The sequence below is a fragment of the Oryctolagus cuniculus genome, chromosome X (assembly GCF_051225735.1).
Source record: "Oryctolagus cuniculus isolate XC-2025 breed Fujian yellow rabbit chromosome X, ASM5122573v1, whole genome shotgun sequence".
Lineage (NCBI taxonomy): Eukaryota > Metazoa > Chordata > Mammalia > Lagomorpha > Leporidae > Oryctolagus > Oryctolagus cuniculus.
The window spans coordinates 133,566,625-133,592,654 of record NC_142888.1 but is presented as its reverse complement, the minus strand read 5'-3'; the positions used below and the strand labels follow the sequence as shown (position 1 = coordinate 133,592,654).

General features: G+C 38.8%; 1 protein-coding gene across 9 annotated transcripts in view; it reads left to right on the top strand.

Moving 5' to 3' along the window:
* The window catches only part of TMLHE (trimethyllysine hydroxylase, epsilon), a 99,344-nt gene that overhangs the window by 53,596 nt on the left and 19,718 nt on the right, over window positions 1-26,030 (top strand). For 8 of the 9 annotated variants that reach the window (XM_008249465.5, XM_008249467.5, XM_070066880.2 and 5 more), the window contains 3 exons: window positions 4,193-4,472; window positions 7,248-7,367; window positions 13,257-13,493. In XM_008249465.5, coding sequence (XP_008247687.1) covers window positions 4,193-4,472; window positions 7,248-7,367; window positions 13,257-13,493 — 637 coding nt within the window. Of the gene's footprint in view, window positions 1-4,192; window positions 4,473-7,247; window positions 7,368-13,256; window positions 13,494-19,438; window positions 19,571-26,030 lie in introns of those variants that run through there. The other variant, XM_089324589.1, reaches the window with a different exon arrangement.

Here is a 26,030-nt window from a genome sequence, read left to right as displayed (position 1 = left end):
GTTTGTGGGTGGGAGGAAGGTTATGGGGGGGGGGAATTGCTATAATCCAAAAGTTGTGCTTTCAAAATTTATATTTATTAAATAAAAGTTTAAAAAGTAAAAAAAAATAATAATAGCATTCAATTTTTTTGGGCACATATATAACGTTGGAAGGAAGGAAGGATGGTTCGTAGACTCTTCCTAGAGAGTAATTTGGTTATATGTATCTATATCAAGATTCTTAAAAGTCTGTATCTTTATAACTTCATAATTCTAAAGATATATACTTTTAATTATCTTGCTAAATGTTCCATTCTAAGAAAATTATGAGAAAAGTGGCTAAAGATAACAACTATGACATAATAGGAATGTCTTCCAAAATTAAACCTCTACACCACAGTATTTGTTAGGTAAATTTTGGTAGTTTATACATTTTACAAACTTTAAGAATTAATTTTTATGAAGATTTAATTTTTTAAGATATCTGGCTAAAGAAGATATGGTATATATATCATGATATATCACTCATCCATAAAAGAGAATGAAATCCTGACATTTGCACCAAATTGGATGGAACTAAAGATTATTATTCTAAGCGAAATAAGCCAGACACAAAAAGACAAATTTCTTTTCTTCTCTCAAATGTGGAAGTTAATATAAAGAAATAGTGTAAAAATGTGTGGATGTCATATTATTTGGTATGCAGATAAGATATTTGTAAATGTTATCTTTACTGAATTTTTTTTGGCATTTGGGGTTTTATTCATTCATTTATTTATTTATTTTTAACATTATGTTACTCTTTTTTTAACTTTTATTTAATGAATATAAATTTCCAAAGTACAGCTTATAGATTACAATGCCTTCCCCCCAATAACGTCCCTCCCACCCGCAACCCTCCCATCTCCCACTCCCTCTCCCCTTCCATTCACATCAAGATTAATTTTCGATTCTCTTTGTATACAGATCAGTTTAGCATACATTAAGTAAAGATTTCAACAGTTTGCTCCCACACAGAAACATAAAGTGAAAAATACTGTTTGAGTACTAGTTATAGCATTAAATCTCAATGTACAGCACACTAAGGACAAAGATCCTACATGAGGAGTAAGTGCACAGTGACTCCTGTGGTTCACTTAACAATTTGACACTCTTGTTTATGGCATCAGTAATCACCCTAGGCTCTTGTCATGAGCTGCCAAGGCTATGGAAGCCCCCTGAGTTCACTGACTCTGATCATATTTAGACAAGGCCATGGTCAAAGTGGAAGTTCTCTCCTCCCTTCAGAGAAAGGTACCTCCTTCTTTGATGACCCGTTCTTTCCACTGGGATCTCACTCGCGGAGATCTTTCATTTAGGTCTTTTTTTCCCCAGAGTGTCTTGGCTTTCCATGCCTGAAATACTCTCATGGGATTTTCAGCTGGATCCACATGCCTTAAGGGCTGATTCTGAGGCCAGAGTGCTGTTTAGGACATCTGCCATTCTATGGGTCTGCTGTGTACCTCACTTCCCATGTTGGATCGTTCTCTCCCTTTTTTATACTGAATTTTTTTTGACAGGCAGCGTTAGACAGTGAGAGAGAGAGACAGAAAGGTCTTCCTTCCATTGGTTCACCCCCCAAATGGCCACTACAGCCGGCGCATTGCGGCCAACATGCTGCGCCGATACGAAGCCAGGACCAGGTGCCTCGTCCTAATCTCCCATGCGGGTGCAGGGCCCAAAGACTTGGGCCATCCTCCACTGCCTTCCCAGGCCACAGCAGAGAGCTGGACTGGAAGAGGAGCAACCGGGACTAGAACCGGTTCCCCAACCGGGACTAGAACCTGGGGTGCCGGCGCCGCAGGTGGAGGATTAGCCAAGTGAGCCGTGGCACCGGCCTCTTTACTGAATTATACCCTCTATATTATAATATACCTTTATTCCTCATTTTATGATCCTTGTCATGAATCAAAATTATGTGGTATTACTATCCCTGCTTTCAAGAAAAAATAGTATGCAGGTGTATGTATATAATATAGCACAATATTATAGATTGTTAAATCTTAAAGATTTTGATTAAATAAAGATAAAAATACTAAAGTGATTTTTAAAGTATTGACAATGGCAGGGTACAATATATTTAATGTTTTATGTTAAATATTTATATAAAGTAAAATAATACATAGAAAAATAACTGGAAGAAATGATGCTGAGCTGTCAAGTGTGGTTTCATCTGGCTGTTAGAATGACAAGTAGAGGTGATTTTTTTAAATTTCTCATACTTTTTTAATGCTTTCCCCAGTTGTTTACAGTAAGTGTGCTACTTTTGTTATCAAAGGAGAAAGAGAATTAAAAAGGAAATTCATAGCCTTTTACTCCTCCTGCTTCTTCCTCTGCTTATCCTAAAGGTTTTCTAGAGCATTTTGGGGTTGGTTTTCAACTTTTTTCTGCATAGTGGGCACAATCACTTTATTACATTTTGTTAATGTTATATCACTTGACAGAAATGCCCTGTCTAAATCATTTAGAAGAGGAAGACAGCGTACAAGAGTACTGAACTTCCATAAGCAAGAAGGCAGAGTTTCTGTCCCAACTGTTGCACAGGTTGAGGATCCCTAATCTGAAAATCTGAAATCTGGGCAGATTTTGGTAAGGCCTATTCAAATATCCCCAAATCCAGAAAACTCTAAAATATGAAACACTTCTGGTTGCAAACACTTCAGATAAGGGATCCTCAACTTGTATTTATTAATTGTGTGATCATGAGTGATTCACTGACTGACTTTTTCTCCATCTGTGAAATAAAGATTAGTTTCTTCTGGCTGAAACACTCTGAATTCTTTTGTAGTTGGGAGATAGAGATGGGGGCAAGCAGAGAGAATATTGAGTATGCTAAAAACCTACTGGGATTATCATTCTTTGATGACTTGATGAATATTCCAGAAAGTCCTTTACTGTATAGCTATAATTCCATAAATCTATTCACCTTCTGAGGGGATTTGTTTATTACTTCATTTGTTTGTGAATCCCACTCAACCCACAAATATTTCAATGTCAGAAACACTCTAGGCACTTATTTTGTTTTCTTTCTTTCGTTATTTATTTATATGAAAGAGTTACAAGAGAGAGAAGGAGATGAGGAGAGAGAGAGAAAGAGAGAGAGAAAAAGAGAGAGAGAGAAAGAGAGAGAAAAGAGAAAGAGAGGTCTTCCATCTGCTGGTTCACTCCCCAGTTGGCCACAATGGCCGGAGCTTCGCCGATCCAAAGCCAGGAGCCAGGAGCTTCCCCCGGGTCTTCCCAGAAGGGTGCAGGGGCCCAAGGACTTGGGCCATCTTCTACTGCCTTCCCAGGCCATAGCAGAGAGCTGGATCAGAAGTAGAGCAGCCGGAACTTGGACCAGTGCCCATATGGGATGCCAGCACTGCAGGAGGCAGCTTTACCTGCTACGCCATGGCACCAGCCCCTGTTTTCATAAACAATAAAGAACTCAGCATTTATAAAAGAATGATTGTTTATAGCTCCTGTCTTTACTGTTGAGGAACAGTGTCTTTTTTTTAGCATACTATTTGTTGAACTCTTTACTTAGTGTAGGGTTAACCTATGAGTATAAAGTACACTGAAAATAGATCTTTGTAAAAATTAACAGTGGGAATAGGAGAGGGAGGAGGAAGGGTTGGAATGTGAGTGGGAGGGAGAGTAGAGCGGGAAGTGTATCACTATGTTCCTAAATCTGTGTATATGAAATACATGGAACTTGTATACCTTAAATAAAGTTAAAAAAAATAAAGAAGGTTATACACATGGGAAAAAAAAGATTTATTGATTTAATTGAAAAGCAGAGTTACAGAGAGGAAGAAACAGAGATATGCGCACACACACACACACAGAGAGAGAGAGAGAGAGAGAGAGAGAGAGAGAGTTTTCCATCTGATGGTTCACTCCCCAAATGGTCACAACAACTGGAGCTGGGCTGATCTGAATCCAGGAGCCAGGAGCTTCTTCCGGGTCTCCCACGTGGGGCCATCCTCTGCTGCTCTCTTAGGCCATTAGCAAGGAGCTTGATCGGAGTGAGCAGCTGGGACTGGAACTCGTGCCCATATGGGATGCTGGCACTGCAGATAGCAGCTTAACCTGCTATGCCACAGTGCTAGCCCCAAGGATAGCATTTTTAACCAATAAATTGTTCATATTATTTATAATAACTATCTAATGCATTTTATTTTCCCCTTAAAAGGGCCAGATGGTCATGTGACTAGATATGATTTGGATTGGCTGGCGAAAAACAGCTACGAAGGGCAGAAACAGAAGGTTATCCAGCCTAGAATATTATGGAATGCCGAGATCTACCAGCAAGCTCAAGTTCCATCTGTAGATTTCCAGAGCTTCTTAGAAAGTAATGAGGGACTGAAGAAGTTTTTGCAAAACTTTCTGCTCTATGGAATTGCATTTGTAGAAAATGTCCCTCCCACTCAGGAGCACACAGCAAGGTTGGCAGAAAGGATCAGCTTGATCAGGTAATTAGTTAGTTTTCTGAAATCCACAGTAATTATTTTCTATAGCGTAAGTACCAATGAAGAAATATAATAGGTATGGTGTCCCTTGTTTACAAACCAGAATATTTTGTAATCTGAATAAGGAGACTCCCACTTTTAGTGCTTTATTTGAGGACTAGGTTTATAATCTCTAAAGATACTTATATGTTAAATATAATAAAGTCACTGATGTATTTTTCTAGACCAGTGATCCTCGAAGTGAGAAGTATCATTGTACATGAGAAAGAACACTGAGTGTGAGTAACTAGGTAATAGTCCAAGTTGTACCATCAAGATGTGTGATAATAGGCAAGTCCTTTACACACACACACACACACACACATAAACACTCTCAATTCCCCCTCCTCCACTGACCTGTATACATTCCCATCTGCTCAGAAGAGGATTAAATAAGTCGGTGTATAAAGATCATCCATTCTTGACTTTCTATGATTGCTAAGGTTTGATTCAGAGGCGAGTTTTTTTTTTTTTTTTTTTTTGTCCATCAACTTGTGAATGATTTTTATTTTTTTTTCTAATGGTTAGATTACCTCTTTTTTTAAACTTTTATTTAATGAATATAAATTTCCAAAGTACAGCTTATGGATTACAATGGCTTCCCCCCATAACGTCCCTCTCACCCGCAACCCTCCCCTTTCCCACTACCTCTCCCCTTCCATTCACATCAAGATTCATTTTCAATTCTCTTTATATACAGAAGATCAGTTTAGCATATATTAAGTAAAGATTTCAACAGTTTGCTCCCACACAGAAACATAAAGTGAAAAATACTGTTTGAGTACTAGTTATAGCATTAAATCTCAATGTACAGCACACTAAGGAACAGAGATCCTACATGAGGAGTAAGTTGTTAATAATACTGCCTTACCACATTGTACAGCACTTAACCAACAAATTCGGATCTATATTTAATTTGGGTCATTATAGTAGTCCAGATAAATGTGTGTTTTATCCCCTGTCCTCTGGATGAGGCACCTGACACTCGGATATAGTAAGTAGTTTTCTCAGGGTTGCTCTGCTAGTAAGAAATAGAACTGGAATTCAAATAGTTTGTTTCCTTGGTCTAAAAACAGTGCTGTTTTTATTACCACTCTGCAGTTCTAGGTGTTATATAGATTGATCTGTGTTGTTAAATGTGATAGAAATCTACATTACTATAATTAGCACTTTCATTTTACTTAAAAAGTCCCAGATATAGTTCATTGTGTAGCAGACAGTATGCTGTGTCATTTGCTCTGTGTCAACAACATTTAAGTCTTTCTGTTTGAAACAAAGTGAGAACTTTCGAGTGAAAGAAACTGTACTGGTAAGCAAGAAATTTAGAAGGTTTTGGCAATTTTAGTTCAAAAGAAAGATCATTGCCCATTTAGACTTGGCATTCCCAGAAGATGAACTCTAAAAGTTAAAATATTAAAGTGACCTTTATTCAGATCTGAACCCACCAGGACAATAATTACAAGAGCCCTTGTCTCTACTGTTGAGTAACAGTGATTTTTTTTCTTCCATTTGTTTAATTTCTTACTTAGTGGAGGATTAAGCACATGATTATAAAATAAATTGAAAGTATATCATTGTAAAAATTAAAAGAAAGAATAAATAAAGAGGGATGAGGGAGGGTGGGAGCATGGGTGGGAACTGTCACTATGCTCCTAATTCTGTATATATGAAATACATGAATTTTTTACTTTATGTAAATAAAAATTATTTTTAAAAAAGAATTAAAGTTAGGAGACTATTCTAAGTCTTTTATGAATTTTACATTGTTGAAAATTTCCTCTTTATTGTTATTTTTACCTCAGGAAATGAAAAATAAAATGGGAAGTTGAAAAAAATATGAAGTATACCTCAAGGATAGATACAAAAATGATAATAGCAAGTCTCAGTAAAACTATCCCTTTTTCTTTCCTTATTTCTCTATTGCCAAAAGATGAGTGAGTGTCTACATTAGTTACTTCTGTGTAACATGAAGAATATGGAAATTTTTCAATCACCCTTGAAAATTGGAGTATCCAAGATATTAGAAAGTTTACATCTTTATTGAAGAAATAATGTTAATAAAAGACAGAGCTGATAACTAGTACTCAAACGCTATTTTTCACTTTATGTTTCTGTGTGGGAGCAAACTGTTGAAATCTTTACTTAATATATGCTAAACTGATCTTCTGTATATAAAGAGAAACGAAAATGAATCTTGATGTGAACGGAAGGGGAGAGGGAGCGGGAAAGGGGAGGGTTGCAGGTGGGAGGGAAGTTATGGGGGGGAAGCCATTGTAATCCATAAGCTGTACTTTGGAAATTTATATTCATTAAATAAAAGTTAAAAAAGAAAAAAAAGACAAGAGCTGTAAAAATAAAACAATAATACATTTTTTAAAAAAAATCACTGCTAGAAGCAACTATATTATCTTTTTTTATGAAAGGAAGATGAGCACTTGGAGGAATCCTGAATGTAAAGGCTATTAAAAGTGGACACATCGAAGCGTAGGTTAATACTCCAAGCTTTCAGAATACGTTATACTTCAAGTTTTCCCATCAACTTCTTAGAATATTAACCAGTAACAGATTTGTCAAACCTGATGTGGTGTTCAACTCTCATTTTTACCTTGTGGATGGAAATATGAAACAAAAAATGTGTTATTATGTTTAAATAATTAAGAAAGTACTGGAAAGAGTTTTTGGGAGACAAGAATGATAATTTCCAATAGCTAACAGATCTTCCTTTATTTCATTTGACAGAGAAACTATCTATGGGAGGATGTGGCATTTCACTTCAGACTTCTCCAGAGGTGACACTGCATACACGAAGCTAGCTCTGGATAGGCACACTGACACTACCTATTTTCAAGAGCCCTGTGGGTAGGTGGAATAGACTTTACTGAGTAGCATCTTTACATGTGATGATCTTGAATGACTTCTTAGTCATTTTCCAGTCTCTTTGAACCAAAATCACATTTGCTGCTCCAGATTTGTATGACTGTTTTTTTTTCTCTTCCGCTAGAGATGTGATCTTTTTGAAATACCCTAGCTCAGTCTTCTTCATACTCATGGGAATAAAAATATTAAGTGATTAAAAACCCTCCTTACTTCATAAATGTAGTTTTAGTTTTGTTAAAATTGTTTTTCTCAAAGTAAATTTAACTTACCAAAAAAAAAGTACAGGTTAACTGTTAGTTTTGGAATTTGCATACTTTTCCTGCATCTAGTTATTAAATTATTGCAAAGAGGTCAACCCTTACAAATGTGACTGCTTTGGGTATGGTATTGAGAGAATTTTAAATCTGATTTACAAGAAGATTGAGAGGATAAATGACTGAGAAATAGCCTTTTTAACATAGACTCAGAAGCTACTGAGCCAAATATGATATATATCATACTTAATTTTCCTGCTTTCAGAGATCCTGCTCAGTGTTATAAATGTATGGAGATACCTATAACTCTGCATCCTCATTCTAGAGGATGAAGAAAGGAAGAAAGAGGAAAATGGATGAGAAGCAGCTGGATAGAGGCTGAGGTTCAAATATTGACTAACTCTTCCCTTATGACCATCACCAGAGATAAGAAACTGTGCTTTTAATTTAACTCTTTTGATTAAATGGCAAGGACAAAGTAGATTAGCAGTATAGTTGTAGTGGTTCAAAGTTCAGGTTATGACTGTGGAAGACAATATGGAGATACCTCAGAAATCTAAATATAGACCTATCAGCCATCCCACTCCTAGGAATTTACCCAAACCAAAAGAAATCAGTATATGAAAGAGTTTTCTGTACCTCCATGTTCATTGCAGCACAATTCATAATAGCTAAGATATGGAATGAACCCAGATGTCCATTAACTGTTGGCTGAATAAAGAAATGATGGTATATATACACTGTCACTCCCCCTCTTCGTGGAGGAACGACACAGGACCCTGCGCTGTTCTTTCGTCTGCTCGGCCCTCCCCGGGTTTGCTGCTGGTTCTTCCCGGGTTGGCTACTGTCCCTTCCACCTCCGTGGAAGGGCAGTTCCCCCTGGCCACATTCCCCACTTCCGCAGGGGAGCAGCACACCGCCGGCCGGCTTTCTCGGGGAGCTGCACAGGTGTTCCCCTTAGATGTTCCCCTTAGATGTTCCTGGTGCATGCCGTCTCTCTCCTCCTTTATAGTCCTCCTCCGCCAATCCTAACTCGGCTGCCCACACGCCGAGTACGCTGCTCTCCTCCAATCAGGAGCAAGTCCTACAGCTTATTGGTTGAACTGGAGGCAGCTGTGCGGAAGCTGTTTACTTCTCTCCCAGCGCCATGTTGTGGGAGAGCAGATGCATAGAATAAGTCTTAATTCCAGTAACTCAGTCCAGTCCGGATTGCTCCCCACAGATCCCCCTTTCTTTTTATTTTTGGCGTTGATATGCGCCTGTCTTCGGTGTCCCGCGGCACACACTCTGCTCTACTTGCTAGAGTTGCCACAGGTTCTTACAAGTCCTATCAATCAGGCAAACCGAATCCGGGTCCTCTCTTCGCCATGTTGTGAGGAGGTTTTTAGGCGCTGATGCGTGCCTGTGTTCGGTGACCTGCGGCTCATACTCTGGTCGAGCCACCTGCTGGCGCTTACCGCCTTAATCAGGCAGACCGAATCCAAGCTTTCTCATTGCCGTATTGTGGGGGAGACTTATTAGTGTTGGTTCGTGCCTATCTTCGGTGACCTGCAGCTCATACTCTGGTCGAGCTGCTTGCTGGCGCTTACCGCCTTAATCAGGCAGACTGAATCCAAGCTTTCTCATTGTTGTATTGTGGGGAGGCCTTACTGATGTTAATTCGTGCCTGTCTTCGGTGACCTGCGGCGCATAAGCTGCCAGCCGCCGCAGGTGCTCATCGCCTCACTCAATCAGGCAGACCGAATCCAAGCTCTCACATTGCTGGGTTGTGGGGAGGCCTTTCTCTTTCTCTATTTCTCTATCTCCGGGCATTCCCATTTCTCCTATTTTACTTCTGCCAGCATTCCTATTTCTCTCATTTTACTTCTAAAACTTCTGTTTCTCTTATCCCCGCAGCCTCCCGGCGCCTCGCCCTGCCGGCAGGCTCCGCCCCGAGGCTATTTCTCGGCGGCCTTCCGGCTGAGCCGCTTCAGCCCACGTCTCTCCCATCCGCGCGGCTCGGCTTTGCGCGCACACTCCGCGGTCTCGCACTTAACCCTTTCGCGTCTGAACCACGGCCTCGCGCCAGCCCCGCGTTCCCCATCTATTCACGCCCCGTGCTCTCTCTGCACGTGGCGGCTTCCGCGAGTCACACAGCGTAGCTTACGTGTCCGCCACTAGCATTCAATCCAAGTTCCCCGGGCTAGCCTGGCGAATTCAACCCAGCTTACGTCTCCGCCCCACGATTTGGCTTCCCGTCCTTTGCTCCCCGGGCTAATCAGACGGATCCCAATCTGGCTTACGTTTCAGCTTCTGGTTTCAACTTTTTGCCCCCCATTCCCGGGCTAACTTGAGAATCCCAAAGTGGCTTTCGTTTCCGCCTTGGCCTGGCCCCTGCGGCTTCAATTTCCCTAACATTTTTCTCTACCCGGTATGTTTCCCCAAACTTTCCTCCAACGATATTCCTCCCTCATTTCTCCTGGCCTCTCCCCACAGTCCGCATCCGAGTCTGTTTGTTCTAGCTTTCACTTTCGCTTTCGACCTTAGAGATTTCTCCCAGCTTCCCCCCGTAGTCCGTATCTGAGTCTATGCCTAGGCTTTCAATAGCTTCTTCCGGCACCCTTTTCGTCCGGCTTTTCCCTAGGCTGTTTGCTAGTCTCTCTCTCCGGTATTTTCCCAGTTCTTCCCGTTTCTTTCCTCCTAAGTTTCCTATCCGTCCTAAGTTTCCTATTCGAGTCAGGTTTCCTATCCGAGTCACGGCACCATTATGTCGCTCCCCCTCTTCGTGGAGGAACGACACAGGACCCTGCGCTGTTCTCTCGTCTGCTCAGCCCTCCCCGGGTTTGCTGCTGGTTCTTCCCGGGTTGGCTACTGTCCCTTCCACCTCCGTGGAAGGGCAGTTCCCCCTGGCCACATTCCCCACTTCCGCAGGGGAGCGGCACACCGCCGGCCGGCTTTCTCGGGGAGCTGCACAGGTGTTCCCCTTAGATGTTCCCCTTAGATGTTCCTGGTGCATGCCGTCTCTCTCCTCCTTTATAGTCCTCCTCCGCCAATCCTAACTCGGCTGCCCACACGCCGAGTACGCTGCTCTCCTCCAATCAGGAGCAAGTCCTACAGCTTATTGGTTGAACTGGAGGCAGCTGTGCGGAAGCTGTTTACTTCTCTCCCAGCGCCATGTTGTGGGAGAGCAGATGCATAGAATAAGTCTTAATTCCAGTAACTTAGTCCAGTCCGGATTGCTCCCCACATACACTATGGAGTACTACTCAGCTGTAAAAACAAAAATGAAATCCTGTCTTTTGTAACAAGATTGTTGCAGCTGGAAACCATTGTACTTAGTCAAATAAACCAGTCCAAAAATGACAGATATCATGTTTTCCCTGATCCAACATAACTTATAGAAGCTGAAATGTAATGTTTTGGAGTGAAATAGACATTTTGAGAATCAATGATTGCTTATAGCCCTTGTCTCTTCCATTGAGGAACAGTGTTTTGTTTTGTTTTATTTCTCTTCATACTATTTGTTGAATTTTTTCACTCAGAGTGGGGTTAACTATACAAAAATTAAGTATATTGAAAATAGAGCATTGTAAAAAATAAGAGTGGGAATCTGAGATGCATGGGGAGGAAGGGTTGGAATATGGGTGGGAGGGAGGGTAGGGGGAGAAGAGCCACTAAGTTCCTAAATCTGTATATATGAAATATATGAAACTTGTATGACTTAAATTAAAATAATTGTTAATAAAAAAGACCTCAAAGTTCAGGTTATGGCATAAGCTACACTTGCATTTGCATCCCATGTACTGGCTTTATGATCTTGGACAAGTTATTTTACCGCCCTGTGCCTCAGCTTCTTCATCTGTAAAATGAGATTAATAATAAAACCTATCCATTAGTGTTGCTAAGGGATTAAAATACATGATGTATTTAGAGCATTTGACATATTGCCGGCTCCGCAGGCAGAGGATTAGCCAAGTGAGCCGCAGCGCCGGCCTCTCTGTCTTAATAAATAGCACTATCATCTTTAAAGCTGTGCAGGTGAGAAAACTGGAGTCACTTTAGATTCTTGACTGTCCTTCATCCTCCACATCAAATAGTTATCAACTCCTGCCAGTTCTACCACTGTAGTGTCTCTCAGGTATGCACTCTTCTCTATCAAATGCCTCTCTAAGCTCAAGCCCTCAATAATTTATCAACTATTTAAATTATCCAAGTTGTTTTCAAAGCTTTTTGTCATCTTGCTTTCCACTAGTCCATTGTCCACACTACTGCCATAGTCAGCTCTTTAAAATGTTAATATGAGCATAGAGTTTCACAGTTTAAAATCATTCTTTTGTTCTCAGTGCTATGCCAAGAGGAACTTCTGACTTTCTTCCTTGAATAAACCTTGTGATTTTACATCAGCATATTTGGTCATACTGTTTCTTTGCCTGGAATGCTCTCTTCTCAGCACCTCAATCTCATTCTAGTCCAATTCTTGCTCATTCTTTAAGATTAAGCCAAGCCACCAAACCCTCCTCCAAAACATTTCTTTACACAACACTCCACCAGAGCAGATCATTCTTTTGTTTATTGTCTGTCTCTTGAATACAATTTTATTATAGTACCTATCATATTTTATTGAGACCCTGATCAAGTTCCTGGCTCCTGGCTCCTGGCTCCTGGCTCCTGGCTTTGACCTCCAGCTGCTGTGAGCATTTGAAAAGGGAACTAGCTGATAGAATCTTTCTCTTTCTCTGCCTCTCTCTCTGCCTCTGTCTCTTTCTCTATCTCTGTTCTCTCAAACAAACAACTAAACATTAAATGATTAAAAACACCTTATTCATGTATTCCCAGGCCCAGCACATATAGGCTTCAATACATATCAAGTATATTTAGAAGAAATCTCCAGTGACATTGCTATTCCAAACTGTACAATTGGATATGAGGGGGAAAACCTCATATGTCTTTCTTTCCTTTTTTGTTTTACAATGACATACTTTCAGTTTATTTTGTAATCATAAGCTCAACCCTCCACTAAGTATTCAATAAACAGTAAGAAGAAAAAAAAACACCATTCCTCAACAGCAGAGACAAGGGCTATAAACAATAATCAAATCTCAAAATGTCAATTTCATTCATATACCTCACTTTTTTAATATTCTATTAGTTACCACAGATCAGGGAAAACACAATTTTGTCTTTTTGGGACTGGCTTATTTCGCTAAGTATAATGGTTTCTAGTTGCATTCATTTTGTTATATAAGACAGGATTGCATTCTTTTTATGGCCAAGTAGTATTCCATAGTGTTTATATACCACATTTTCTTTATCCAGTCATCAGTTGATAGACATCTGGGTTGATTCCATATCTTAGCTGTTGTAAATTGAGCTGCAATAAACAGGGGGTACAGATAACTTTCATATGCTGATTTCATTTTATTTGGGTAAATTCCCAGGAGTAGGATGTCTGTGTCATATGGTAGATCTATTTTCATATTTCCAAGGAATCTCCATACTGTTTGCCACAATTGCTGTAATTGTTTTTTATGAAAAGAAAGTGACACAGATTCAGAAATGATTTCATATATAATTTTCTGTAATTTTGATATGTTCTCTATTCTCCACTGAACAGAATTTTCTTTTCTTTGCACTCTAGTATTCAAGTGTTTCACTGTCTTAAGCATGAAGGAACGGGTGGCAGGACACTGCTGGTAGATGGATTCTATGCAGCAGAACAGGTACTTCAAAAGGCACCTGAGGAATTTGAACTCCTCAGCAAAGTACCATTGAAGCATGAATATATTGAAAATGTTGGAGAATGTCAGAACCACATGATCGGGGTTGGGCCAGTGTTAAATATCTACCCGTGGAATAAAGAGCTCTATTTGATCAGGTGAGTACCAAATAACTATTCCCTAGTGTAATGAATTTACCAAATATTAACATTTTACTGCAGTGAAGATCCTTAAGATCCCTATAATCTACCACAATATAATCTTGCTATTATATGGATTTTTATTGTACACCATTTTACATTCTTACTATAATTCTTGTGGAATAATAAGTAGACCAACAGCCAATGAACACTACATTTTGGGATAGCAGAATTTGGAAGTAGTGTGTTTAAAATGAAAACACTGTCAAAATGGAAAATGGTTATTAAGTTCTCTTCAGTGACCAAGCATCTTCAATAGCCAAAGGCATGATGACAAAAACATTTATGTCTGTAGGCCAGATTTATGTGAAGCTCCTGGCCAGTGTATCCAATTTTTGGCTGGATAGCACCACTTAGATAGCTTGTAGGACCATAAAACATGTTATATTCAAGCAAAACTCATCCATCTTCTCCCATTTTAAGCGTTTTCCTCCACTTGTTTTTCCAGTTTCATTGATTAAGTGGTTATCACCTCCATCCACCAAGTGGCCCAAATGAAAGACAAGTCATCTAACTTTTCCCTCTCCTTGATACCACCCAACCACTCTTATCAACTCTGCCTCCTAACTTTTTCTCCAACCATCCACTTACTGCTTTCTATTCACAATTCCACAATTTTTTCAGTGAGACCACTATTAGTTTTCTTCTATACCAGTGCTAAAATCTTTTACCTCGTCTCCTTACTTCCACTGTGAACCTTCTACTATTCATTTTTCATGCTATTGCAAGAGCAGTCACTCCAAAACACAAGGCTTAATTTATTGCTCCCCCGTTAAGATCCTTCTGAATTTCCTCAATGTCTTTTTTTCAAGGTTTTTATTTAACGAATACAAATTTCGTATGTACAGCTTTTAGGGATAGAGTGTTTCTTCTCCCTATTCCCGCCCTCCCACCCCCATTCCCATCCCACCTCCTACTCCCTCTCTCATTCCATTTTTCATTAAGATTCCTTTTTAATTGACTTTATATACAGAAGACCAACTGTATACTAAGTAGAGATTTCAACTGTTTGCAGCCACACAGACACACAAAGTATAAAGTACTGTTTGAAGACCAGTCTTACTGTTAATTATACTACAACACATTAAGGACAGAGGTCCTACATGGGGAGTAAGTGCACAGTGACTCCTGTTGTTGACTTAACAATTAACATTTATGATATCAGTGATCACCTGAGGCTCTTGTCATGAGCTGACAAGGCCATGGAAGTCTTTTGAGTCCACAAACTCCATCAGTATTTGGACAAGGCCATATGCAAAGTGGAAGTTCTCTCCTCCCTTCAGAGAAAAGTACAACCTTCTTTGATGGCCCCTTCTTTCCACTGGGATCTCACTCACAGAGATCTTTCATGTAGAGCATAGTTTTTGCCACTATGTCTTGACTTTCCATGCCTGAAATGCGCTCATGGGATTTTTCAGTCAGATCCGAACGCCTCAGGGGCTTATTCTGAGGTCAGAGTGCTGTTTAGGGCATTTGTCATTCAATGAGTCTGCTGTGTGGCCTGCTTGCCCTGTTGGAACATTCTCTCCTTTTTAATTCTATCTAATGTTATTAACAGACACTTAGTCTTATTTATGTGATCCCTTTCACTTTTGGTCCTATCTATATGATCAATTCTACACTTAATATGATCACTTTATCACATAAGATGGGGTTAGTGCCACCCAGCTTAATGGGACTTGGAGTACCATGGCAAGTTTTTAGCTTCACCCTTAGGAATGTGTGCTGATCTGTACAGCTCCTCCCTCTCTGATTCCCACTCTTATTTTTAACTGGAATATTTTCAATTGACTTTATACACCTATGATTAATTCTATGTTAAGTAAAGAGTTCAACCAATGGTGTTAAATAGAAAAAAAGATTAAAAATGACTTAATAAACTGTTCCTCAACAGTCAAGACAAGGGCTGTTTAAGTAATTGCTTCTCGTAGTGTGAGTTTCACTTCTACAGGTTACCTTTTAGATGTTCTGTTAGTTAGCACAGATCAGGGAGAACACATGTTATTTGTCCCTTTGGGACTGGCTTATTTCACTAAGTAGAATGTTTTCCAGATTCATCCATTTAGTTGCAAATGACTGGATTTCGTTTTTTTAACCGCTGTGTAGTATTCCATAGAGTACACATCCCTAGTTTCCTTATCCAGTCTTCCGTCGATGGGCATTTAGGTTGATTCCATGTCTTAACTATTATGAATTGAGCTGCAATAAACATGGAGGTGCATATGACTCTTGTATTTGCTGATTTCATTTCCCTTGGGTAAATTCCAAGGAGTGGGATGGCGGGGTTGTATGGTAGGACTAGATTCAGATTTCTGAGGAATCTCCAAACTGTCTTCCATAGTGGCTTTTCCAGATTGCATTCACACCAACAGTGGATTAGGTTACCTTTTTCCCCACATCCTCGCCAGAATTTGTTGTTTGTTGATTTCTCAATGTGTTTTAGAGGAAGAACAGAGTCTTCCTCATGACTTAGAAGGTTCTGCATTGTCTCATCCCTTCTGATTCTTTGAAGCCTTACCCTTGTACAGTTCATGTTTTCCAACACACATTCTGCCCTAACTATACCAATCTTCTTCAGGTTTTTTGGGCCCAATTTTTTTCAATCTTACATCCAAGTTTTTTCTTATGCTATTTTGCATATAAATTACTCTTCCAATTTCCACTGATCCCAAGCTGCTCCTACTGCACATTATTTCAATTTATTCAACAAGTATTTAACAGACATCTGTGAACAGCCCAGCCCTGTTCTTTTCTTTTCTCAAAGATTTATTTACTTATTTAAAAAGTAGAATTGCAGTGAGAGCGAGGGAAAGACAGAGATAGTTCCTCCATCCACTGATTCACTCCCCAAATGGCTGCAAAGGCTGGGCCAGGCAAAAGCCGGGAGCCAGCAGCTTCATCTGGGTCTCCAATGTGGGTGGAGGGGGCCATCTTCTGCTGCTTTCCCAGGCACATTAGCAGTGATCTGGATCAAAGGTGGAGCAGCCAGGACTTGAACTTTGGCTCATATGGGATGCCAGCACTGCAGGCAGAGGGTTAACACTGGAGATGCGACTGTGAGCAAAACAGACAAAAATTCCTGATCCTTGTGGGATTCTCATTCTAGTGGGAGTAGATAGCTAACAAAATATAAATAAGAAAGAATATAACATAGCAAATGGTGATAAATAACAAAGGAAAAGTAAGACAGGTAAGGAGATGTGGGGTGCAGAAGCAATGTGGAAGTAGCTGTGAAACTTAACCTGTCATACTGCAAGAAGTAGACTGTGCCATCAGAAAAGCTTCAGTGTGAAATTGTGACTGCCCTTTGTGGATCTATGGCCTTGGACAGGTCACTTAACCTATAGTGATGAGTTTCCAGTTACAATAATACTACCCAATATATCCATTGTGAAAATAACAATAAAATTGTTGCCCCTGACTTGGCCTTTGGTTTGTAGTAGGAAGTATATAAATTCTAATTCACTTCCCTTGGCTAAGTTCCTCTGGGAAACTATCCCTCAGTCATCTCTAGTATATGTATTGCTTAAAACAATGACTAGGTGCACAATATTTTTCCAGTATTTGATTAAAACATTTTTAAGTATACAGAAAAGTTGGAAGCATTTATGAGGGGAAGCCCATAGACCTACTATCAAGATTCTACCATTAAGATAATATTATACTTGCTTTATCACCCATCTCTTTATTCATCTATCCATCTATCAGTTAATATTATTTGAATGTATTTTAAAACACATTGCAGATATCAGTGCATGTCCCACTACAATACTTCAACATATGCCTCATTAAGTAAAGTTCGATATTTGTTTAAAACTTTTTTGTTTTAAGTTATAATTTATGTACAATGATGTTTAAAATATTAAATATATTTACTAAGGTTTGAAAACTGCATATACCTGTGTAATGCAAACTCCTATCAAGGTATAAAATATTACTATCACTACAGGAAGCATCTTCATACTTCTTCCCAAACATATCCTGCACACTTCTCCCAGAGGAAACCGCCGGTTGATTTTTTTTTAACCACTATAAACCATTTTTGCCTGTTCTGGAATAAATTGATTTTTTAATGAATAAACACATGGATTGTTCCAGTTTGGCATTATTATTAAGAAAGCTGTCAGTGTAAGATAGCCTATGTCCTTGGGCCCCTGCACCCACATGGGAGACCCGGAGGAAACTCCTGGTTTCTGGTTCAGCTTTGCCCAGAGTCAGCTGCTGAGGCCATCTGGGGAGTGAACTAGCGAATGGAAGTCTTCTTTCTCTCTCTTTCTCTCTCTCAACTCCACCTTTCAAATAAATAAATCTTTTTTAAAAAAAATAGGAAGCTTCCAAAACTATTCATGTAAAAGTGTTTTTGTGGATATGTATTTTCATTTTCACTCAAATGAATACCCAGGAATGCAACAATTGAGTCATTCAGTAGGTGAATGGTCAGTTTCATAATTAACTACAATTTTTTTTAATCTTTCACCTTTTTGTTAATAGCCATTGTAACAAGGATGAGGTGATATCTCATTGTAGTTTTAATTTGTATTTCTCTGGTGATTAGTAATTTTGAGCATATCTTAATATGCCTGTTGACTATTTCTGTATCTTCTTTTTAGAAATTTCTATTCAAATCCTTAACTCATTTTTAAATTGGGATATGTGTTTTCATTTTATGGAGTTGTTTGAGTTCCTTATAGATTTTGGATATTAACTCCTTTTGAAATTTATGCTTTGAAAATATTTTCTTCCATCCATAGGTTGTCTGTTTGCTCTTCTGATTTGTTTTATTAGCTGTGCAGAAGCTTTTTAGTTTAATGTAATCCCATTTGTCTATCTTTTGCTTCTGTTGCTTGTAATTTTGGGCTCATATTCAAAAAGTCGGTGTTCATGCCAGTGAAGATTTTCCCTTATGTTTTCTTCTACTAGTTCTACAGTACCAAGTCTGACATTTAGATTTTTGATCCATTTTGAGTTGACTTTTGTATATGGTGTGTGAGGTGGAGGTTAACTTCATTCTTCCACATGAGATATCCAGTTGCCCCAGCACTGTTTATTGAAAAAACTGTCTTTTCTCCCATTGTGTGTTCTTGGCAACTTTGTTGAAAATCAGTTGGCTGTAAGATGTGTGGACTTATTTTTGGACATGTTATTCTGTTCCATTTTGTCTATGTGTCTTTTTATACCAGTGCCATGCTGTTTCGTTTACTATAGCTATGTAATAAATTTTTAACATTTATTTTATTTATTTGAAAGGCAGAGTTGAAAGAGAGAGAGAGATAGAGATAGAGATAGATAGAGAGAGAGAGAGAGAGAGAGAGAGAGGTGTTCCATTTGCTGGCTTGCTCTCCAAATAGCCACATGGCTGGGGCTGGGCCAGGCCAAAGCCAGGAGCCAGGAGCTTCTTCCAGGCCTCTCACATGGGTGCAGGGGCCCAAGCACCCTCTGCTGCTTTCCCAAGTACATTAGCAGGGGCCTGGATCAGATGTAGAACATCTGGGACTCAAATTTGAGCTCTTATGGGATTCCAGTGTCATCCTTACCTGCTAAGCCACAACACTAGCCCCTATGTAATAAATTTTGAAATCATGCATCATTATGCCTCTAGCTTTTTAATTTTTGCTCAAGCTGCTTTAGGATTTACAGTGTTTCATGGTTTCAAGTGATTTTTAAGATTTTTTCTATTTCTGTGAAAAATGTCAATGAATTTTTTATAGGGATTGCAATGAACCCATACATAGCTTTGGATATTATGAACATTTTAGCAATAATAATTCCTCCAATCTAAAAACACAGAGTATCTTTCTATTTATCTGTGTGATATTTACTTTCCTTTATTGATATTTTATAGTTTTACATGTACAGATCTTTAATTTACTTGACTAAATTTTGCCTATTTTTATTTTTTGCAGTTTTCTTTGGAACTGTGTGATTCCTTTATTCTCTGCATATTAGTGTGTGTGTGTATGTGTGTGTGCACACACATGTAGCTCAAAGAGGCACACACATCAACACTACAACCATAAAGAACACGGCTCTAAGTACTGTACTTTTTAGTTTGGGGGGATCACAGATCCAGACTCATTTACTTATATTAGACAATATTAACTTCATTCAAATTTTACTGTTCATAAATCCACATAAATACAGAAATTAATACAATTAAACAAAATTGTCAGGATCTTATTTTTAAAATTCTTACATTGTAACTTTTTCTGCAGGCTATAATTACCTGCTTTATAATCGCTAAGAGTTATGGTTTAATTTAGCTACATTAATTATAAACCTTTTATATTCTTAAACAAAATGTAAGTGAAGATTACAATTGCTTACCAAAACGTCTAAGGTCTTCCAAATTTCACATATTTGCTTCCCCTTCCCCCCACCCATTCAGTTAGACATTTCAAATAAACTAAAAATAACATATCACCTGCAACACTCAATAATAGCAATCACTTGATGTAAAAAATCTTAACCATGCCCCCAGCTATTTTCAGACACAAAAACATGGCTGCCTACCAAATCTGTCAAAAGTTAGAGACACTACATTTAAGAATTAACATGAGGGTTTCAAGTTTTCTCCGGATTAGTCATTTATAACTCTGTGTTTGTTTGAGGATGTTTATGTACCTTAGGTGTCATCATTAAAACACTAAAAATTACATTTATGGTGAAGCTTTGGAAATTTTAAAAAGCAGCCAAAACAGGGTATCATGGTATAGTTAGAAAGTATTGGTCCTTCATGCTTTGGTGTGTTACATAATGGAGATTTATGAGAAGATATATGAGAGCATAAGGCTATTTAAAAAATCAACTATTCAATGTCAAACTCTTTTTTTTTAACTTTTATTTAATGAATATAAATTTCCAAAGTACAGAATATTGATTAAAATGGCTTCCCCCCCATAACGTCCCTCCAACCCACAACCCTCCCCTTATCCACTCCCTCTCCCCTTCCATTCATATCAAGATTCATTTTCAATTCTCTTTATATACAGAAGATCAGTTTAGCATACATTAAGTAAAGATTTCAACAGTTTGCTCCCACACAGAAACATAAAGTGAAAAATACTGTTTGAGTACTAGTTATAGCATTAAATCTCAATGTACAGCACACTAAGGACAAAGATCCTACATGAGGAGTAAGTGCACAGTGACTCCTGTGGTTCACTTAACAATTTGACACTCTTGTTTATGGCATCAGTAATCACCCTAGGCTCTTGTCATGAGCTGCCAAGGCTATGGAAGCCCCCTGAGTTCACTGACTCTGATCATTTTTAGACAAGGCCATGGTCAAAGTGGAAGTTCTCTCCTCCCTTCAGAGAAAGGTACCTCCTTCTTTGATGACCCATTCTTTCCACTGGGATCTCACTCGCGGAGATCTTTCATTTAGGGTTTTTTTTTTTTTTCCCCAGAGTGTCTTGGCTTTCCATGCCTGAAATACTCTCATGGGCATTTCAGCCGGATCCGCATGCCTTAAGGGCTGATTATGAGGCCAGAGTGCTGTTAGGACATTTTCCATTCTATGGGTCTGCTGTGTATCTCACTTCCCATGTTGGATCATTCTCTCCCTTTTTGATTCTCTCAGCTAGTACTTGCAGACACTAGTCTTGTTTATGTGATCCCTTTGGTTCTTAGTCCTATCATTACGATCAATTGTGAACAGAAATTGATCACTGGGACTAGTAAGATGGCATTGGTACATGCCACCTCGATGGGATTGAATTCAAATCCCCTGGTATGTTTCTAACTCTACCGTTTGAGGTAAGTCAGCTTGAGCATGTCCCGAATTGCACATCTCTTCCCTTTCTTATTCCCACTCTTATATTTAACAGCAATCACTTTTCAATTAAGTTTCAGCACTTAAGAGGAATTGTGTATTGATTACAGTATTCAACCAAAAGTATTAAGTAGAACAAACAAAAAAAAATACTAAGAGGGATAACATATTAAACTGCTCATCAACAGTCAGGGTGAGGGCTGATCAAGTCACCGCTTCTCATAGTGTTCATTTCACTTTAACAGGTTTCCTTTTTGGTGCTCAGTTAGTTGTCACCTATCAAGGAGAACAAGTGGTATTTGTCCCTTTGGGATTGGCTTATTTCACTCAACATAATGTTTTCCAAATTCCTAACAGGGATCACTTTTCAGTTAAAATTTAAACACCTAAGAATAATTGTGTGTTAATTACAGAGTTCAACCAATGGTACTAGAACAAAAAAAATACTAAAATGGATAAAGTATTACATTGTACATCAACCGTCAGGACAAGAGCTGATCAAGTCACTGTTACTCACAGTGTCCATTTCACTTCAACAAGTTTCCCCTTTGGTGCTCAGTTAGTTGTCGCCGATCAGGGAGAACATATGATATTTGTCCCTTTGGGACTGGCTTAATTCACTCAGCATGATGTTTTCCAAATTCCTCCATCTTGTTGCAAATGACGGGGTTTCGTTGTTTTTGACTGCTGTATAGTATTCTGTAGAGTACATGTCCCATAATTTCTTTATCCAGTCTACTGTTGATGGGCATTTGGGTTGGTTCCAGGTCTTAGCTATTGTGAATTGAGCTGCAATAAACATTAATGTGCAGACAGCTTGTTTGTTTGCCAATTTCATTTCCTTTGGGTAAATTCCAAGGAGTGGGATGGCCGGGTTGAATGGTAGGGTTATATTCAGGTTTCTGAGGAATATCCAGACTGACTTCCATATGGCTTGACCAGTTTGCATTCCCACCAACAGTGGGTTAGTGTCCCTGTTTCCGCACATCCTCTCCAGCATCTATTGTTGGTAGATTTCTGAATGTGAGCCATTCTAACTGGGGTGAGGTGGAACCTCATTGTGGTTTTGATTTGCATTTCCCTGATTGCTAGTGATCTTGAACATTTTTTCATGTGTCTGTTGGCCATTTGAAATTCCTCCTTTGAAAAATGTCTATTGAGGTCCTTGGCCCATCTCTTAATAGGTTGTTTGTTTTGATCTTATGGAGTTTCTTGATTTTTTTAGATTCTGGTTACCAACCCTTTATCGATTGCATAGTTTGCAAATGTATTTTCCCATTCTGTCGGTTGTCTCTTCACTTTCCTGACTGTTTCTTTTGCAGTACAGAAACTTCTCAATTTGATGCAATCCCAATTGTTAATTTTGGCTTTGACTGCCTGTGCTTCTGGGGTGTTTTCCAAGAAGTCATTGCCGGTACCTATATCTTGCAGGGTTTTTCCAATGCTCTCTAATAATTTGATGGTGTCAGGTCATAGATTTAAGTATTTAATCCAAGTTGCGTGGATTTTTGTGTAAGGTGAAAGGTAGGGGTCTTGCTTCATGATTCTGCACGTGGAAATCCAATTTTCCCAGCACCATTTATTGAATAGACTGTCCTTACTCCAGGGATTGGTTTTGGACCTTTGATCAAATATGAGTTGGCTGTAGATGTTTGGATTGATTTCTGGTGTTTCAATTCTGTTCCATTGGTCTATCCATCTGTTTCTGTACCAGTACCATGCTGTTTTGATTACAACTGCCCTGTAGTATGTCCTGAAATCTGGTATTGTGATGCCTCCAGCTTTCTTTTTGTTGTACAAGATTGCTTTAGCTATTCAAGGTCTCCTGTGCTTGCATATTAATTTCAGCATCATTTTTTCTAGATCTGAGAAGAATGTCTTTGGTATTTTGATTGGTATTGCATTGAATCTATAAATTGCTTTTGGGAGAATGGACATTTTGATGATATTGATTCTTCCAATCCATGAGCATGGAAGATTTTTCCATTTTTTGGTATCCTCTTCTATTTCTTTCTTTAAGGTTTTGTAATTTTCATCGTAGAGATCTTTAACGTCCTTGGTTAAGTTTATTCCAAGGTATTTGATTGTTTTTGTAGCTATTGTGAATGGGATTGATCTTAGAAGTTCTTCCTCAGCCATGGCATTGTCTGTGTATACAAAGGCTGTTGATTTTTGTGCATTGATTTTATACCCTGCTACTTTGCCAAAATCTTCTATGAGTTCCTATAATCTCTTAGTAGAGTTCTTTGGGTCCCCTAAATAAAGAATCATATCATCTGCAAAGAGGGATAGTTTGAGTTCTTCCTTCCCAATTTGTATCCCTTTAATTTCTTGTTCTTGCCTAATAGCTCTGGCTAGAACCTCCAGAACTATATTGAATAGCAGTGGTGAGAGTGGGCATCCCTGTCTGGTACCAGATCTCAGTGGAAATGCTTCCAACTTTTCCCCATTCAATAGGATGTTGGCCGTGGGTTTTTCATAGATTGCTTTGATTGTAGTGAGGAATGTTCCTTCCAAACCCAGTTTGCTTAGAGTTTTCATCATGAACGGGTGTTGTATTTTATCAAATGATTTCTCGGCATCTATTGAGATAATCATATGGTTTTTTTTCTGCAGTCTGTTAATGTGGTGTATCACATTGATTGTCTTGCGCACATTAAACCATCCCTGCATACCAGGGATAAATCCCACTTGGTCTGGGTGGATGATCTTTCTGATGTGTTGTTGCATTCTATTGGCGAGAATTTTATTGAGGATTTTTGCATCTATGTTCATCAGGGATATTGGTCTGTAATTCTCTTTCAATGGTGCATCTTCTTCCGGCTTAGGAATTAAGGTGATGCTGGCTTCATATAAAGAATTTGGGAGGACTCCCTCTTTTTCGATTGTTCTGCATAGTTTGAGAAGAATTGGAGTCAGATCTTCTTTAAATGTCTGGTAGAATTCAGCAGTGAATCCATCTGGTCCTGGGCTTTTCTTTGTTGGGAGGGCCTTTATTACTGTTTCAATTTCTGTCTCAGTTATGGGTCTGTTTAGGTTTTCTATGTCTTCCTGGTTCAATTTAGGTAGGTTGCATGTGTCCAGGAATCTATCCATTTTTGATAGGTTTCCCTGTTTGCTGGCATACAAGACCTTGTAGTAATTTCTGATGACTCTTTTTATTTCTGTGGTGTCTGTTGTTACGTTTCCTTTTTCATCTCTGATTTTGTTGATTTGGGTCTTTTCTCTTCTTTTTTTAGTTAGTTGGGCCAATGGGGTGTCAATTTTGTTTATTTTTTCAAAAAACCAGCTCCTCGTTTGGCTGATTTTTTGTAATGTTTTTTTGGATTCAATCCTGTTGATTTCTTCTCTGATTTTAATTATTTCTCTTCTCCTACTAGATTTGGGTCTGGTTTGCTGTAGGTTTTCTAGATGCTGAGGTGAATTGATAGCTCATCTATTTGGTGCCTTTCCAATTTCTTGATGTAGGCACCTATTGATATAAACTTTCCTCTTAACACTGCTTTTGCTGCGTCCCATAAGTTTTGGTATGTTGTGCTGTTATCCTCATTTACTTCCAGAAACTTTTTGATTTCTCTTTTCATTTCTTCTATGACCCACTGTTCATTCAGGAGCATGTTGTTCAATCTCCATGTGTTTGCGTATGCTCTAGGGATTCCTGAGTTGCTAATTTCCAACTTCATTCCTTTATGGTCTGAGAAGCTGCATGGTATGATTCTAATTCTTTTGAATTTGCTGAGACTTGCTTTATGGCCTAGTATGTGGTCAATCCTAGAGAAGGTTCCATGTACTGCTGAGAAGAATGTAAAATCTTTAGCTGTAGGATTCAAAGTTCTATAGATATCTGTTAGATCCATTTGGGCTATAGTGTCGTTTAAATCTAATGTATCCTTGTTGATCTTCTGTCCTGTGGATCTGTCTATTTCTGAGAGTGGAGTATTGAAGTCCCCCAGTACTATTGCATTGGGGTCTAAGTCTCCCTTTAATTCCCTTAACAAATCTTTTAGATAAACCGGTGCCCTGTAGTTAGGTGCATATACATTGATAATTGTTATATCTTCCTGTTGAATTGATCCCTTAATCATTATGTAGTGTCCCTCTTTGTCTCTCTTAACAGTTTTTGTGGTAAAGTTTATGTTGTCCGATATTAAGATGGCTACGCCCGCTCTTTTTTCATTTCTGTTGGCATGGTATATCTTTTTCCAGCCTTTCACTTTCAGTCTGTATGGATCTTTGTTGGAAAGATGTGTTTCTTGTAAGCAGCAAATAGATAGGTTTTGTTCCTTAACCCATTCTGCCAATCTGTGTCTTTTAACTGGACAGTTCAGGCCATTAACGTTCAATGTGACTAATGATAAGTGGTAACTTTGCCCTGCCATTTGCCACAGATAAGTTCTAATATATGCTTTGAATTCCCTGTGATCTTTTGCTGTGAGGTTTCCTTCCTTTACCTTCTTTCATATTGATGACCGTGTTTCTTTGTTTCTGTGTGCAACACATCTTTAAGCATCTTTTGCAGGGCTGGACGAGTGTCGACAAATTCTTTCAATTTCTGTTTGCTATGAAAAGTCTTTATTTCACCTTCATTCACAAATGATAGCTTTGCAGGATATAGTATTCTGGGCTGGCAGCTTTTCTCTCTTAGTACCTGGGCTATATCTCGCCATTCCCTCCTGGCTTGTAGAGTTTCTGATGAGAAGTCAGCTGTGAGTCTGATTGGAGAT